The 18,528-nt window shown below is 43.3% G+C and overlaps 1 protein-coding gene across 4 annotated transcripts in view; it reads left to right on the forward strand.

The window, feature by feature from the left end:
* Positions 1-18,528, forward strand: part of ABL1 (ABL proto-oncogene 1, non-receptor tyrosine kinase) — an 83,086-nt gene that overhangs the window by 54,012 nt on the left and 10,546 nt on the right. For 2 of the 4 annotated variants that reach the window (XM_030000429.2, XM_030000430.2), the window contains exons 2-6: positions 4,562-4,735; positions 5,485-5,780; positions 12,038-12,310; positions 16,254-16,338; positions 16,702-16,879. In XM_030000429.2, the coding sequence (XP_029856289.1) occupies positions 4,562-4,735; positions 5,485-5,780; positions 12,038-12,310; positions 16,254-16,338; positions 16,702-16,879 (1,006 nt within the window). Of the gene's footprint in view, positions 1-2,453; positions 2,558-4,561; positions 4,736-5,484; positions 5,781-12,037; positions 12,311-16,253; positions 16,339-16,701; positions 16,880-18,528 lie in introns of all 4 variants that reach the window. The other 2 variants (XM_030000431.2, XM_030000433.2) reach the window with 2 other exon arrangements.

The raw sequence follows: 18,528 nt of genomic DNA on the forward strand, positions 1-18,528 counted from the left end.
TGTGTAGAAATATGTAATATTTAAAAAGTGATCATTTGTCTTCATGCTGGCTGTAAGAATATGGACTTTCCAAGTATCAGCCAAGAGCAGAAGTGACAGCCTTTGTTTCAGGAGGTTATATGGCCTGTGCTATGGAGTGGGTGACAGGAGAGGCTGAGCATGATCTCACTAAAGGGGTGAGTCTGAAATAAAACATGAAACCTTTCTTCTTTTTGGAATGATTTGGTTTACAGATTTTTTTTTTTTTTTTTTTTTTTTTAAATCCATATTCCGTCAGGCATAGGGAATCCGTGAAGGGCCACTAAGGAAATACTGGGACAGAGAGGCAGCTGCTCCATCATACGTGCTCAGAGTTGGGAACATTTGGATGTATTGAATCTGCATAGCTATTTTGCCATTTATCATAATTTCTTACAGGGGAGAAGGAGAGTAGGGGGAACGTAGGGGACGGAGAAGCTTTAGATAGCATGTGCTGTACCTCCAAAGAGATTACTAGACATGTTCTGTGCTCCCTTGCTCTAGAAACCTCGTGGAAAAAATGCCAACACGGTTTGTAAGACCACAGGATGTTTGTTTTGTAGGGAGACAGGAGGTCTCTTCCTTCCCTTGGGACTGCCCCGCAGTCAGCTGTGGAGGAGCCGAGTGTAATTCTGTGCTTCTGCCTGTTTTCCGGCCCTTCCCTTGAATTACTAAGGAAATTTGCTTGTGTTGGTCTAGACCAGAATTGTTCATATCTGAGAACTTCTTACACAGTCCCCAACAATGATTCATGACTTCATATAAACAGTAATTAGCAGGAGATAGTTACGCTTATGAAGCCTTCTAGTGTGCAAACATAAATATCTCCTGGTAAAAACTTTAATTTAGGGGGGAAATGAAGACATTCTTATGGCTAATGCCCCAAAATAAAAGCTGCTGTTGTCTTATTTCGAAGTCTGCTCTGCTTTAATTAAGAGTCATCATTTAGTTGGTGTTAGTGGAGAACTGAATTACAGCGTTGCCTCGGGACTCCTCACAGGAATCCAGGTGTCATCCAGAGCACAGTATGATCAAAGTAATAAATTACAGTCTTACTGGGACGCAGCAGAAGACAAAGTGGATGCGTGGAAGGAATCACAGCGCGGAGATAACAGATTGAATTACGCTCGCTTCCTGCCCCGTCACCATGCCAGGATACCCTCCTGTAGGTGTCGCAGCCGGGCTGATTTATTAGGAGGAATCTGGTCCATTGAAGAGCTCAGCAGTGCTGTAAAATTGTAGTTAAAACCAGCAGTAGGAGGTGAAGAAGCTGTAGAGTGTTGAAAAAGACCCTCAATACGTATGAACAGCAATGTCTACTTCCTGCTCTGAAGGACTGTAATGTCTGGGCACATTTGCTAGAGAACAGCTCAGAGGGATAAATACTGCTGACAGCCGGCTCTACGTCGCTCCCAGATGGACATGTCCTGTCTGCTTCTCTCGCTTCATGGTTTTGTGTCCTGAGTCTGCTGACAGGCTCCTTTTGGGGCCCAGACCTTTAAAAGTGTGTTTTGTCACGGTCTATCAAGCTTCTGCTACACTCGGGTCACCACAACTCTGCTCTTTCCTTTACGCTCTTCTCCGTGTTGACTCAGGGCCTCATCCTCTCTGCTGCCCTTCAAGCTGCATTCAGTTACCACCTTTCCCACCCCAGTTCTTAACTTGGGGATCCTGCCTTCTGGAAACACCAGCCCTAACCCAACCCGAGAGTTGGGTCTTGCATCTCCCCGTCGTGCTCTCCTGCACGGCACCGTTCACACGCAGCGCGCACCTCCGCTGGGGTGCCAGTGGCTGAGCAGGGGTCTTGGCTTGGAGGATACAGAGGATACGAGCCCATCTGTGCGTAGCATCCTATGTATTCACTGGGGGACTTGTGTGGTTTTCCAGCTTAGAAAATTCTCATACGTTTATTTAACAGCCCTTGCTCTTGCCAGTCCTTGGGTTTGCAGACAGTTATCACTGAGCCAGTGTTTGCAGGAATGTCATCGAGCAAAACCAGCCTTCCTTGACTTTCACACCGCAGCTTGTGGGTGTTTTTGGTGTTTGAAACAGTGTTGTCTCATGGTCTGAATTGAAGCGCATACCTTGGCATCCATGTGTTATGAGTCAGTCCCAGCGCCGCCGCAGCCTGGGCATGAGGGAGGGATTCTTGCGGAGCGCTTGGCTTTCCTCCCACATCCCCATCCATGGCCGTGCATGAGCCATCCTTTGCTGAGCTGCGATTGCACTGGAGTTGGAGGGGAGCCTGCCTTGGATTTCCTGCCTTCCTGTCGAATCAATCCCCCGTGGGGGAGGCATTTTCCTTCCTAACAGCGGTTACGGTCCATCCCACTGTGCAGCATGTACTGTTTTGTACCATACTTGGGGGAGAGCGTCGCTCCTCACTGAGGTTTTGTATCTGCTACTTGCAGTTCTCTGCTGTCTGTCTGTTCCAGGTGTTTACTGATGGTGTAACTCCTTGGAGTATCTCCAGTCACTGCAGCGCCCTGTGTTTGATAAGGGAGCTTAATGGGCTTGACAGGATCAAAGCGTTTTCATGGTAAAATGATTATAGCTTAATTTTCTGAAAGTGGATTTTCTGTTTCTTTTCTCATTGTCGCTCTTGACACAAACCCGAGCTATTAAAATGTATTCTGCAGGAAACGGGAAGTAAGGGTGTTGAGGTGCTTTAAAAAACCACCCAACACACCACCACATTTTCTGACTGTGGAATTGTTTAGAAAGCAGAATTATTTGACTTCTCTGTCTCACTATAAAAATATATCTCCCTGCAGATATGGTTTGGCTAGGAAAACAGGCCCAACGGTGTGTATACGTGCTGTTTTGCTCTCTGCCCGCATATACGATATTACCATTTCCAAAGAATACAGTAGTACTCATGTTCATAAATAATCACCGAGAGAGCCTTTACCAGTGGTGATCTGACCAACACATTGAGGACACCAGATTGTCTGTGGGTGAATAGTGGCACTTTCACCGCTAAAGCTTAGAAAATAATGGGATTTGTTGTTGTTTGTAGGGTTGGGGTTTTGGGTTGGGGTTTTTTTTTTTAGCATTTCCCCATTGGGAAATGTATTTTGGACCTGTTCCAATCCACGCTTGACTTTCCATACATTTTCTGGTGTCAGTCGTATCAGTTTTTCACTGGTTTACTGGTGCAGCTTATACTGGATTTCCAGACCAAACAAGCAATAGCGTTAAAAGCATATTTTGGTGTGATTGCATCTACGCAGCAGCCCCTTGCTAGTGAGTATTCCAAGTATGAAGAGAGAACTGTGCTCCCAGGTGACCTGATAATGTAGAAAACACTTGGCCTGGGATTTCTCCCTCCAAAGCTCTGCTGCGTGTGCTTGTGCAGAAGAGGGATTCAGCAGTGAGTGAGGGGAGCAGGCGGAGGCTGATGCTGAGTAATGAAGAGCAATTTCATGGCGCAAGGGGCTGGGTGCGATAGTGCTGTGTTTCCTGTCCCCGTAGCTGCGCTGACACGATAGTTTGTGTGCGGTGCTGTGACCTTGCTCAATGAACTCATCCAGATGGAAAATAACCCTTCAAAAAACAAGATTTTTATAACTTAATGTCCTGAGTTTGTGCCAGCACAGTCATGCACAGGGCTGCCAGCACAGCTGGGGGTGGCACATGAGAGTGAGGGGGCACAACTACCTGGAGCATCACTGCCCCAAACTCTTGAATCGTGGTCCAGAGGGGAGGGTTTGCAGGAGCAGCTGCAATAAAATTCCCCAATGTACTTGGACTTACCTGATAACTACTGCACATTACACGCCTAATGTGCTGCAGTGTACAAAAAAACTTTGGCGGTTGGTTTTTACTTAACTGTGAAGCTCAGTTTTTAGGAATCTTTTTCTGGAGGGGTCTCAGGGTTCCTAAAAATGTGGAAAGCCCATTGTGCAAAGAAGTATGCTTGCTGCTGTGCTCTGGTTTCAAGAGCGGCAGGCAGGAGAGAGGGCAACAAAAAAGGCACAGCCTTGAGCCTCACAACTCAAGAACAGAAATGATAAAAAATACAGTGAAGAATGGAAGTACATATCCAATTCTTAAATACCATGCCTTATAAATCTCACCCTGCCTGGCTCTCTGTGCTGCACGTTCTGGCGATTTCATTTATAGGATAATTAAGGGATTTACCTTTTAAAGGTCTTGGGTTTGTTTTCAGATCTAACCATACCAGCAGTTAGGCATGAGCCAAAGGATTTACAAGGAGCAAACAGCCTACGTGAGCAGCATTTACTGGAGGGAGGGAGAGGGGCTTTCCTTCTCCGGTGTGCCATGGGAGGCAGGAGCTGGGGGGGCTCAGGGTAGGCTGGGGGACAGCTCTGCAACAAGGGTGTCCTGCCTGTGTGGCAGGAGATTTGTATTAAAGAACTGTCCATATCTGTCCTCTGACGCGTGAGGAGCACACATGACAAGAAACAATGCAAATTTCAAAATCAGAGTGCGTGGGTTAACCAGATGGCTTTTATCAGCAAAAATGAACCTGCTTTTTCCTCTCTCTCTCTCTCTCTCTCTCTCTCTCTTCCTCCTCCAGAAGCCCTTCAGAGACCGGTAGTGTCAGACTTTGAGCCCCAGGGTCTGAGCGAAGCAGCTCGCTGGAATTCCAAGGAAAACCTTCTGTCCTGTCCTAGTGAAAATGACCCCCATCTCTTTGTTGCACTATATGATTTTGTGGCAAGTGGGGACAACACTCTCAGCATAACTAAAGGTAAGGTAGCTGGGCAGAATGGTACTGGGAGTGTGTGAGAAGGCGTAGAAAGAAAAGTCACTGTGGAATAACTAAGTTATACACTAAACCCTATGGAATTTTTTTTACTGTGGGAATTTTTCTTAAACAAATACAAATATTTCACAAAGTCATAACCTTTTAAAAGGTTAAAACTGTCTGAAGTTTTTGCATTGGGCAAGAAACTGTTTGCCAGAACTAAGGTCTCCATTAGGAGCAAGAATTTGAACTGAGAAATTAAACTAAGCTGATTTTAGAGGCTGGCCTCTATAATTCTTGTAGTTCTCCAAAACACAGTCCCCATATGAAGAAGAACTGTACAGATAGTCTTTTCTTACTCAGTCCTGTTCCTTATGTGTACTCCAAGTCACATCTGATTACCTTGCTAATTGATACTATTTTTTTTAATCATTTATCCACTCCTGTTCTCTCCTGGTCCCATTGAGCCAACTCAGTTCAAATAAAATTTGGTGGATTCATTTTTTAAGCTCAAGCAGTATCAGAGCTGGTGCAGAACTGCACGAGAGCCTAACTCACTCCTGAAGCATGCATGTGGCTTTATTTGGCTTTGAGGGGTCCACTCAAGCTTAAAGAAACACACATGCTCCCTGCTCATTCAGATGCCTGTTCTTATAGGAGATTATTTAATGATCTGTTAGCTGGAAAGAACCTATCTTTGTCCTCAGTTCCCAGGTTTGCTATGCCTAAATATATTTTCTTCTTGCGCTAAGGTGAAAAGCTCCGTGTCCTGGGCTACAATCATAATGGGGAATGGTGCGAGGCCCAAACGAAGAATGGACAAGGCTGGGTGCCCAGCAACTACATCACCCCAGTGAATAGTTTGGAGAAGCATTCCTGGTATCATGGACCAGTGTCCCGTAACGCTGCTGAGTACCTTCTGAGTAGCGGTATCAACGGCAGCTTTCTTGTGCGAGAGAGCGAGAGCAGTCCAGGACAGAGATCTATTTCACTGCGATACGAAGGAAGGGTGTACCACTACAGAATAAACACTGCATCTGACGGAAAGGTAGGCTGCAGGCTATCCGAACCATGAAAGAAAACCTTTCCGGTATACTTTGTCCACTGACTGCACAAGGTCGATTGAGCAATTCTGAACCCTGATCACAATGTTCATCATCTGTAGTTAGAGTAAACTGTGAGATTCCAACACAGCAGTGACAAAACAGTTTTACTCCTTTAGCAAATTTCTGGTGAGGTGTAGTACAGCTCAGTAGAGAAACACTTTTAAGGTAGGAAATACTAGAATTATATCAGAGCTGAATATAACAGATATTATTACTAAGAGATTCTGAGGATGAATTCTTGTCCCATGTGTTCAAAAGAGAATCTCTTCGACTGCCAAATCAGAAAAATCAGTGCCTGTTGCTAATAATACTGTAAATATTAGGGACAGAATGCTTTTTGAGCTATTCTGCAGTATTTTTAACTACTGTTTTGATTTCTCTACAGTATTTCAGCGTGATCATTGGAGACGGGTAGGCACTTTCACTTTTGTATGGGCCCTATATCTAGTTTCTTCCCCCCCCCCCCCCCAGATCGTTGTGTGCTGTAGCAGTGTTGCAATGCCATGCTTTGTGGATGCTGCAGAGAAATGTTAGCATAAAAATGTAGTTTTCCACAGATTTTTGTTTGAATTTCATGGAAACATTTCTACTGGCATTGGATTTTGGAAAATCTTGGGTTTTAACTAATCTATTTTAAGCAGTGTCTCTTTAGATCCTGTGCAGAAGTTGAAGTGTGGGTCTGGAGCATGGCTGCTGAGGCTCTTCTTGCCAGCATCTAGTAGATGACAGATTCTATGCCATTAAAGTACTTGAAACGAAAAAAAATAAAAAAAATGAAGTATAGTGGTGGCCCGCTGTGGCCAATTTTCCTTTGTCCTGCGAGAGCTTTATTCTTCTTACAGCAATGCTGACAGCAAAATCTTTAGTATGAAAGCACAGGGAACCAGTACATAGTGTTTCCTATTTATTAGCCTCATCACTCTAAAGCCTTTAATAAGATAAACAGATTTTATTCAGTAATGAAGTACAATCTATTTGCTAAAGCAGACAAAAAGTAATTGAGACAATTCTGACCATGTTATTTAAGGCAACGTATTTCCAAGTTACGACGCTTTGATTATTCCTTTTTCCTCCCATGTAGACACATTCTGTGGTCAAAATCGGCACCGTGAAATGCTGACATGCAGCATACTTGAAGGACTGCATGGCAATCTGGCATATTATTCCTCCTCCTGCCTCTCTAGTTGATATTCCTTCGATTCACATTGATGCTGGCAGATGAGCAATGTTCACATGTGAACATTATGAACTCGAGCCTTCTTCAGTTGGTGTAAATAAGCATGTGTCCATGATGTGATAACACATGTTCTCTATTTTAGCTGTAAAAGGGTTTGACACAGGAAGGCTTTTATCAGAGCAGTGCTGGTTTTTATCCCCAAAACCAGTTCCGCAGCAACAATAATCCGTTCAGGTTTGTATTAGCCAGGTTAACTGTTGATTTTCCACAAAGTTGCTTGAATGGGTGTTTTTGAGAAAAGGTGCAGGTCAGTACAATTCACTAAAGCAGATCTGCAGCTGGTGGTGGTTGGAAATACAAAATGAAGAAGTGTCAGTGACCGAGAGCTGTGGCTCCTGGGCTTTGGCTCTTTGTGCAGGAGTGAGCGAAGAGGTAGCCACAGTCCTCCCCATTGCCAGCATCCCTGCGGAAGGGGCGGTGTGCCAGGTCCATGCACCAGGCGCTGCAGTTTGCAGCCTGGTATGTTAAACCACATCGTTTTCAATTTGTGTGAATGAGCTGGGCAGTGAATTGCAACGGCTTAGCAGCAGGTGTGCTGCCCACTCTGCTGCTTGGGCTGCTGGGCTGGGGGACGCCGCACTCTTCCAGCATCCTGTTCCCAGCTGTAAAAGCTGAGGAGCTAGGAAGAGAAACAGCTAATATCCCTACTTTTCCCTCTGTGAAATGGAGACTGCTGGAGCAGGTTCCCTGCTCTGAGCTGCTTGTGTCGCACTCTATTACTTGCTTTGCAGCAGAGCACGGCTCTGCTGAAGGAAAGCTCTTACCTTCACCTCCCTGAGCACCTGGGGCCTTCCCAGCCTGCTGTATCATTAGTCAGCCTGTCCAGGGAATTTAATATCTGCAAGTGCTGCAGCAAGGATGAATGGCTTTGGTGGGATCATGTTCTGTGACCGAGATAACACGCTATCAGGAGAAAGAGGTATTAGAGGAATGTGTGGAACAACTGCTGCTTGGCACAGAGGTGTGCCATGCATCGCACAGCCCTACCCAGGCTTTTTCCTGGGGAAAATTGAAGGGTCTAGGAAGGTGATCAGAGGTGTGTGTGTCTTAATTTTAGCACCATTCATACTGAATGCATTGGGGTTCAAGAACTTTAAAAAAAAAAAAAAATTCCTCAGGGAATTTTTTCTTTATTTCCCAGTTTAATGGATCATATTCTTCCGGACCACCTCTTAATGTTTTGTTGTGGTTTGGGGTTTTTTTGTTTTTAAGGAAGGCATTAAAAGTGAACTTTCTTGATTTGGCTGGCACGGTGCAGCTAGTCATCTGGTAAACCACTTCCGTGGTACAGAGGACTTGGTTTTCCTGACTTGATAGTACTTGAGGCAAAGCCTCCTGTTGAATAACCCAACTGAATAAACAGCGTTGTCCAGCCAGTTCTTCAAATTCTGCTATCCTCAGCATTAAGGATGCAGGACTCGGGTCCTTCTTGAGTGTCTTGGAACCTCCAGTGGCTGAACTGGATGCAGACTTGGTCCTGGAGAAGATCATGGAGCTTCATGGATTTTTTGTGTGGATGTTCAGTTTTCTCTGCTGACTGGGGAGGGGGAATCCTATCAGGTTAAGGATGCGTTGGATGTTAGCATAGGCCAGTTTAACCACCCTTATAAAATAAACTAGCCAGGAAAAAGAGATGTGATCTGGTGGCAGAAGCTGCAGATGTGCGGCTAATTTGTACAAGCAGAGCTGCTTGGAACAGGATTGATATTACTATTTGACAATATACAAAAATTGCCCAAATAATGTGTCAACAATGTAGCTGGGAAGCAAACTGTCTGAGTCCCTATATAACCTCGTGTGCTGCAGAAATGCTGAGTCTGTTACCTCTGTATGAGTACAGTTAGCAGCACCAGATGGTTTTCTTGGGGGAAATTATCCAGCAAGCAGCTTGAGTTAAGACTTGGTGAACAGGGTCAGCGGAGAAGGGAGGTTGCAGTGAATAGTCAGAGTGTGTATGTGGCTCTCTGGGCTGCATCAGCAGCATGCCGTTCATAGCTGCTCCTTGCTTCATCTTGTGATACATGCTTCAAATTCCAGATGAAGATTTAAACACAGCATAACTCTGATTGCCAGTAGTGCTGATGGGAAGTAAGGCCTTCAGGAGTCAGTGTTGAGATGTAATCACTGGGAGGTTAGAAAAACTCTGCCTCCAGAATAAGCACATTTAGTGGGTGGATGTGGTTTTTTAATGTAAACGGAAAACTTCATGTGTGTTAAGGCATGGAGTGTTGTCTTGTGGCCTGGACAGGGCAATCCTCTTCTGTTTTCCATCCTGCTACAGGTTCGCTGTGAAACCTTTGACTATTTATTTAACTTCTTTCTCCATCTGTAACAAGGTCATGTAATCTGTCACACAAAATACAGGTATCTCTAATTCCCATGAGATTTTGAGATCCTGAGATATAAGCCATCATAAAAGCATGGGCAGCTTCCTTCTCCGTACTTCTCTAATATTTCCAAGTGATCCTTGAATTCAGCATAATTTTCTACATCCATGCTTATATATTTTAGTCCTCAGTGTAACGTGTGAACTGCTCATACCACTGCTAGTAACTACAAGTCCTTCCCAAACAGGTATGGCTTGTTTTAAATTGTGGTTTTACTGGCTAATGCTTGGTGGTCCGAGCCATGCAGCTGTAAAAGCCTCTCTTGTGTTGCCACTTTTCTGTTCTCAGAACATCTGTTTTTAAGGTAATGTCACCTCTTTGACCATGAAAGTGGTTTGGTTTGGTTTGGTTTGGTTTTAGTCATAGGGTTGAAATGAGATTTGGTCCAGTTACTTTACCAAAAGAATATCCGACTCATTTTAGTAGAGGGTTGAGGACATGCTCCCCAGGAGGATGCCTTTATTTTCTAGAGATAAAGTTTCCATAGGAGGTTTTTATCAGCAACTCTAGCAAAATCAAAACAAGAGTGAAGGGAAAGTAGATTCTCCAGCCCGGGGTGTAAAATCCTCCACTCTGAATGCCTTTGCACATCCAAAAGTGGATGTGTTGTCACCAGAGTAGTTAATTGTTTGGTTTTAGCTCAAGTGGGCCATTTTAACCAGGGGTTGTGATTTCCCAACACTGGAAAGGTAGGTTTCTACAGCATAGTTGCCTTTTTTGGATGACGAATGCTATACAATATTCACTTCCCAGAGACCTTACAGGGGCCATCATTCTGTTACAAAGGCCATAGCTTGAAAGTCAACGGCCACCCTGTACCTTGCAGTAGTCTAACCTGTCTGTGACTGGTGTGTGGGGTCATTCACGTCTGTGTGTGTTTTCCCCTTACTGGGTTACACTGTGTGCCTGAGCCAAGCATTTTACCTTCTGCAGCTCTTTCAAATAAATCCCTGACATACATAGATTGGCAGATTTTGCCAATTCTGACCATGATACTTACTATACAAACATAAGCATGCATAAGATTTAAGTAGGGATTTGGGCAAGCAGGATGCTGAGGGAGTGAGGCACTTTTGTCTATCACTCAGACTTCCTTGGAAGTCTTCCTTGGCTGCGCTTTTCACTCGCCTTTTCTTACATGTAGTGCCTGTGCTCTCATACACTTTGGAATATTTGGTCTTCTCCACTGCCTCTCGTTCTCATTTTGGGTTTGTATAGTAAACAGATGCCTGCAAAGGAGGACCATCCATATGGGAATTGCCAGTCTCCAGTTTGAGGGTGGTTTTGTCCCTCCCTGCAAACTTTTTTTTTTTTTCTCTTGAAAATGCCTCTCCCTTCTCTGTTGGACATGCTCACTTATTTCTGGAGCTTCACAGGTGCATTTCCTTTTTCCATCCAAAAATTCTGTCCAGGTGGAAGAATCAGAATGTGACCCTAAGTGTGGGATTTTGGATGCCTGGCAGCCCGGTCAACTTCCTGGGCTCCCAAAATCCCAGACAGATGGCCACTGCACATGCACAAACTGTTGAGTGCATATCCAGCAAGTCGAAGCGTTTGGAAAGTTTGATCATAGCTATTGGCACATAATGTGCACAGTAGGACCAGTGCATCACACTCATTTCACAGTGTGTGGACTGGACAGAAATCTGGGTGGCTAACGTGGTGCTGCTCTTCCTGCAAGGCTGTCCCTTGCTAGACCGTGGTCGTTTGTGAGAAATGGAGCTCTTCCATCTTCTGTGTGCTGCGTCCAGCGTAGGCTGTTGCACTTTGATACAAAGATTTCTCCCTCTCCTTCAGGTGTTATCAGCATCACTGTTTTTAAAATTAAATTTCTAGCTTTTGTCACCTTGCCTAGCAGAAGTCTGGGCTTGAGCGTGAAAACCAGAAATACAAAGCTCTGGTGGCAGGGAGTTGCTTGTCCGTTATTTTTAGTAGGCTTTTAGGATCTTCTGTATAAATGTTAAAAAGGTAACAAATATGGGTTATCATGCCTCACAGCAGGTTTTCATTCAGTGGTAATGATTTTACTTCTGTGTTATTGATCGGTACCCATCACAAGAATGGAGCAGATCAGCTGCCTAACTTCATGCAAAATACTATGCAGAAGCTTAGGCCAAAAGCAAGGAAGCCAGCGGTTTGCTAGTGACACTTCAAGGAGAATTTAGGCAGGTGAAAATGTCGTAATCCAAATAGTAATAATGGAATCAAGACACTGAGGTTGACAACCCCCTACTCTCCAGGAAATGTCCCACAATCTTTACTGACCAGCCTTTTGAAAAAAGACATTTCAAGCAACAGCATGCCAATCTAATGCTATTTGCAGTCATTTCTTCCATAGTTTAAGTGAAGTGTGTGTATTTTCTCCTGAATCCATGCATTTCCCATGTAAGCGTCGATCGTTCTCAGGTCTGAACTTCTGAGAACTAGTTACAGAGCTGGTGGAGCTCATAGTACTGCAGATTGAGTAGAAGTGATGTAACGCTTTGCTTTCACAATTTTATAATGTAGTTTCTACAAACGAATGCTCTGATGTGCATTATGCGAATGAGCTTTTCTCTTTCTCTTTGGTCCCTAGCTGTATGTCTCTTCAGAGAGCCGCTTCAACACCTTAGCAGAGTTGGTCCATCATCATTCAACTGTCGCAGATGGGCTCATCACCACTTTGCACTACCCAGCGCCCAAACGCAATAAGCCCACTATTTATGGCGTGTCTCCAAACTATGACAAATGGGAGATAGAGCGAACTGACATCACGATGAAACACAAGCTTGGTGGAGGGCAGTATGGCGAGGTGTATGAAGGAGTCTGGAAGAAGTACAACCTTACAGTGGCTGTGAAGACCCTAAAGGTAGGACTCAAATCTCTGAGCATTCCCGTTCATCTCTGTTCAGCAGAAAGTGAGTTCAGGCTGGCTGCCTGCCCTCAGGCCTCATTAGACAGTTGGGATTGTTGACGGCACCTCCTTTCTGTGCTGTAGGCCTGGAATAGAGTATTTTTGAAAGAGCTTGGTCCTGTTATGGTTTTATGCGATAACCTGAAACACTTGTAACTAAACAAAGGAGGACGATAACAGTGCAATTTTTACTTTAGAATGGATGAAACCTTAGAAAAGTAAATAGTGCTGTGATGTCTCGCATTCAGGGTGTGGTAAAGGTGAGCTGTTCACGGATGAACACACTAACGCAAGCTAGTGTATTAAGGAAAATTATGGATTGTGAGTCAGTCAACATAAAATTCAAAGGCTGTGCTTCAGGGAGGCTTTACATGTTTTGATTTTCTGTCTTATGTGGCGTTGTCTTTCCCAAAAGACAAGCTCCCTGTGTACCTGGAAGTCTTAAGCAATTCTTCACAGCTGCTTCTTATCAAAAGATACAAGAGGAGGAAAAAGTGTATCTAGGCTAAAATACATTAAAATTCGTAAGTGGCTTTAATGGGGAACTGGATAATCAGTTCTGTTTCTGGCTCTGCTCCCTGATTTCTGTGTCTTGGTTTCCTTGTCTCTTGAAATGCAAATAATGCTCTGTGAGTTCATAAGGTCATTGCTTGATTCATCTATGTTTATAAAAATGTCTTGAGATCTTCTGGCACCTTCCACACACATTGCATTTGATTGCTTAATAACAGTTTATGCTAACCTGACACCATGTTCTCTCTCCTCCAATGGGGATGTGGTTTGGTCTTGCAGAAACAAACAGAACAGAGTTTTTTGTTTGTTTCTTTTTGTTTTTTGCAGTGGAAATTTTGAAGTGGAGAGAACTGTGTAGATGCTTCAGTGTCAGGGGATGAACGTTTCCTTGATTTGGGGAAAGTACTTCTTCCTTACTCTCTGAGCAGCAGCTACCTCAGTATTTCTGGGTTGCTATGGTTGCAGAAAGTATTTTCATTTTGGCCTTTTTTGTACTCTGGAGATTCCTGTTGCTGCTGCTCCCCAGCGGAGGAGAGTCCAAGCTCTTGATTGCACAGGGAGCGAGTGACACCTAGTGTTATCCCTGCTCGGATCCAGCGCACTGGGGACCGCAGGGCTTACTCGGGAGCGTTGCAGTGCAGGTGGAGCTGGGATGTGACCAGGTTGAACAAAATGCCTGTTTATAGTGAAATGGAGAGACCAGTTCTTTCATGGAACGTTGTTTGCTGTAACATCTCCTTTCCTGCTTCTGGTTGCAGTGAGAGGATACCTGACGTCTTTAGATTTCTCATTTTGCTCCAAGCTGTAGTGGTTGCTTTCATTCTCTTCTCTCTAAAACTCGTCAACAAAGGCAAATTGCGTGTTATCCCATAAAATCTATTTGTGCATGAGGAGAAACCTTAATACAGACCATGGCTGTTTCAAATATATCAAGTAAATATTTAATGAAACATGACTAAAACTGGTTCATAATGTAGTATGGAGCAGCACGTTCCACTGGGGAATGTAAGAATAACCGAGAAGAGTTGAGAAAGACTTCAACCTGCAATTATGCACACTAAACCCGTCCTTAAAAGCAAATTTATAATCCACCTTCCTTAAATCCATCAGTCTGCAGCCTGACAGGTGGGATTATAGCTTTCTTCAAAGTTTTGGGAAACATTTTAAAATCACATTTATATCCCAGTTCTACAGGGGAAAACAAGCCCTCCGCAGCTTCTGTGCAAATGTTCAAATGACTCACTTTATTTTCCTCTGAGAGAATGTTTTTCAAAACTTTATATGGCTCTTCTTGTTCCTTCCCCATCTACTCCAGATATCTCTATAAGAAAGATAAAGGGGAGGGAAAACTAAAAGAGGAAAATAAAATCGTTCCAGCTTCTTTTTGAATAGCAATGCTTACGAACACCCAGTTCAGTTTTCTATCAAGTGTCTAAACGTAGCTCATAGCTGGCACAAAACACTAGATCACGCAAGAAGGCAATGAAAGCAGCACACACTGTTCCTCAGTTGCATTTAATTGGGAAGTGCTAGACAAGTGTTTTGGTGCTTAGATGTTTCCCATTAAAATATGTCGTTGAAAGCTCAGTGAGTTGCACAGGACACATCAGTATTTATAAGGGTCTGTTATCATAACACGACACGCTCTGAATTTGTGTTTTTACACCTGATGTTGTTGGAAAGGGGCATGAGGTGGGCACTGGCTGCAGTAACTGGAAGTGGAGCTTTGTGACCTGCATAGCGTTGGACCAGATGCAGCCTGCTGTGACTGTGGCCAAAACTTGTTCCCCTTGAGGGCCATTTAATGGCTGAACTGTTGTGAGCTGGTCATCTCAGCACATTTCTTACTGCACACCTCAAGCCTGCATCCTTTAGGATTGCCTCTTCTTTTTTTTTTTTTTTCCTTTCCTTTTTTTTTCGTTATCTTTTTTTTTCTTCCCCCCACCCTGAGCAGAGAAGTCTGTGTTTTAAATTAAGCAACGTGCAACCCTGGTGTCCCTTAATGCCATGGCATTGTCCTGTGCTCTGCTAGGAAAATATTGTATAGCCAGAACTGGTTTATATCTTCCATGATTTTGTACAGTGGAAGGTGGAAGCTGGTTAAGCTTGGTCCTTTGCATGAGATCAGGTTTTCAGAGAGATCATTGTTACAGTAGTTCTCTGTATGTGTCCTTCCTATTAATTTGGTCACTTAGAGGTAAGAGATTTAAAACAGTGGAACAGCTATGCAGAGGAGCAACCTTTCAGAGTTTGTATAGCATGCGTAAGATAAATACGTATTTAGGGTAATTTTGCAACCTGGATTGTTAACCCAGTTTCCTTTGCCAAAGAAAACAGTTTAAGGTTCTGCTCACAAGGACCTTTGGACTATTAGTTTTGACATAGTGTGTTCAGCACATCACAGCTGCCAATCAAGCTAATTGGCAACGAATAGTAAATGATTGAATGAAACTTTTGGAAAAATGTTCTCATTGCTAACTGCAAAGCAGAGAGCTGGCTGGATCTTACAGCGGCAGCCCGCTGTTATCATTCTCACCAGCAGCAGTAAATCCTTTCCAATCCTTCCTTAAAACACTTCGTCCATGTAGCCTGTCAACATTAATCCATCAATGAAAAAAAATATGGATATAGAAAGAAACATTGCTTTAGGAATAGATCTGTATTTTTGCACCACTTTGAAATGACCTTCCGGCCATTTGGGGCATATTTGCTTCAGAAAATATGTCTTTTGAGCAAGATTGTATCCTCCTCGGTTTTGTGTTGTGCCAAGCAACTTTATGGCGTTCAACAAATAGGTAGTGACACGTCTGCCCAGAACGGTTACGTCATGGGTCAGGCTCTAAATGCCAGAAATGAAATCTGTGAAACCTCGGGCTTTCAATTATGGAGTGGTTGCCATCGGTCATGCCTCCCCGTCTGAAAGGGGGGATTTCTTGCTCCGACCCAGTGAAACTGGGGGCCTGCATTTCAGCAGCTTCTGAAGCATTTGATTGTGGCATATCCTTCCTTTTATGTTCATTCTTGTTTCGTTTCTTTTCTGCACTTTATTTCATGTTATCTTTTTTTTTCCTGTTAGGAACAAGCACATTTTTCCTTTTCAACTCCTGAGTGGTCCTGTGAGAGGCCCTTCACAAAAGAGATATGGATTTTCTTGCCCCAAAAAGCTCTGTTAGAATAAGAATGATAAAAATATATATTTTTAAAATTCTACAAAATACCCAGTGTTCCTAACTCCTTCGCATTATGATGCGGCTACAGGGAAGAATTACCTTGAAAGAACTGTGGCTTATGTTGTCAGTTTGCAGTTCTTCTTGTGTTCTCATACAAAAACGTGTTCCTCCTTTGTGTGCGCTGTCCTTGCCAAAGCTTTGCCATTGTTCTGCAGGAGGATACCATGGAGGTGGAAGAGTTCTTGAAAGAAGCTGCAGTAATGAAGGAGATCAAGCATCCGAACTTGGTGCAATTATTAGGTAAGTGATAAATACCAAGCAGAGGGATTTGAACTAAACCCTTGTGCAGTGATATGGATGTTAAAGAGCAGATAAGCTGCTTACCATACCAAGGCTTTAAATACAGACACTTATTGTCTGGCAAAATTCACAATTTGTACCACTAATACATGATTTTTAATGATCTCGTCTCCCTAATATTTAAGTTGCCAGAGCCTGAAGCAGGAAATTAAAACCCTCTATTAACCAATTCCAAGCAGAACTCATTCTTTCTGTGAGCCCCATATTTCTACCTTCTAGAGGTATAAATTGCCCTAGAGGACAAAACCTGAAGATTCGCTGATATTCTCAAACATTCATTGTAAACTTTATGTTGGTCCCCAGGGGTGTGCACACGGGAACCTCCTTTCTACATCATTACGGAGTTCATGACGTATGGGAATCTGTTGGATTATCTGCGTGAGTGTAACCGCCAGGAGGTGAATGCTGTGGTGCTACTGTACATGGCAACTCAGATCTCCTCAGCCATGGAGTACCTGGAGAAGAAAAACTTCATTCACAGGTAGGAGGGACAGTGAGCACCCCTGAATCTTGAGCACAAAACACCCCTTGATTTATTTTCCTGCCTTTCAGATTATTGACTTAGATGCAGTTGGTGTCCTATGTTTAACACACTAGTGCATTGTATTCTGATACAGTACACTAACCTGCCTATAGGATGGTCTCCTAATTGTTTTTCTCTCAGTGTTTTTCTCTTACCTTTGAAGTAGATGCAGGTGAAAGACATAGCAGTACTTTTACATTTTGGGCAAGGGCCTTAAGTGTAAATGCTTCCCAAAGTAACGGGCTCTTGATAGACCAGATAAGCTACTGCTCTTCCTTTTTCTAACAGCCATTAAAAACTGCTGCAGTTGATGTTGCTGGGTGCGTGCAGGTGCTCACAGCAAAGCCACCCTCTTAGTGTCTTCTTATCCCATGTTCTTTCTTGTTTGTTTCACTTTTTTTTCCAACCTGTGTAGGGATTGTTTCCCACTATTGTCCAGATTGCATATTCACTTTAATAAGCATCTCCGCAGTCTTAAAAGTCTCAGAGACTCTGACCTTTAAGTGTGCTGCAATTATGGCTAGAGCTTTGCATTCTTCATCTGTAGAAATGGCCTCCTAGCAATATAATGACACATCCTGCGCGAAGGTTTGAGAGTTGCTGAGCTTTATACAAGATGCGCTCTGTGCCATAGCGTGACCTTTCCTGCCCAATTAACTGGAATATGAAATTAGCACATGTTTTTTCACAGAGACAAATATGAAGATCATGTGTAAAGTTCTAGGTGCTCCTCTAAGTCATGCATTGCCTTTGCTGCCTGAAAGGCCTGTTTAAATGCTTCTGTCAGTCAATAAAGTGAACGGTGATGCTGCAAATTAAAATTTCCAGCCTTTGATTTGCTCTGTTGAAAGTATTTCATCCTTTCAGCCTGTAGGAAGTGAACTTTAAAAACTGCTTTGTATGAATCCCATTTGTCTGCTCTCCTGTTCATTTTATTTCCACTTATTTCTGATGACCCATTTATCTAAAATAAATAGTAGCGTTTTTCCTTATCAGCCACCCCCATACCCACCTACCCAATTATTTTAAGAGTGTTGTCACAGTTCACATCCATGGATTCAAATGCTGGGCTGTGACCTCATTTAATGAATCAGGAAGGAGGAGGAATTTGATTATGAAGAGGAGCTTTTATTTAGACACACATTGTAGTAATCAGCATTGATAAGAAGGTATATTCAAAAACACTGTGAAAATTTAATGGGCATCTAGTAAGACGTACTTTTTTTTTTTTTTTTTTTAAATTTATTCTGATTGAGCAGAACAAGCAAAAGAAACAGCAGTGTCTGCCTCATATCTAAAGATCTCACCCAAGCTTTCTGGTAGAATCAATTTTTAGTTCAACGTGACATAATCTGGATAAGTGTTTTTAACAAAACCTAATATTAGGAGAAAGGTAATTCTGTGCTTTACATTTCTATACTCATGAAGGATTTCCAAGGGTGCTAACAGCAAGTACGAGCCAGGGAAGTGGCAAATGCAACATGCACATCTCTTACCTGCCAGGGAAGAAGCAGGTGAAAAAATGTGGAGGAAAACCTTAAATTGCTTATTGCCCACTCCTTTAAAAATGTAAATACTGAACGTAGAGGCTACAACAGGTTTGAAAA

Source organism: Aquila chrysaetos, chromosome 24 (genome assembly GCF_900496995.4).
Source record: "Aquila chrysaetos chrysaetos chromosome 24, bAquChr1.4, whole genome shotgun sequence".
Classification (NCBI taxonomy): Eukaryota; Metazoa; Chordata; class Aves; order Accipitriformes; family Accipitridae; genus Aquila; species Aquila chrysaetos.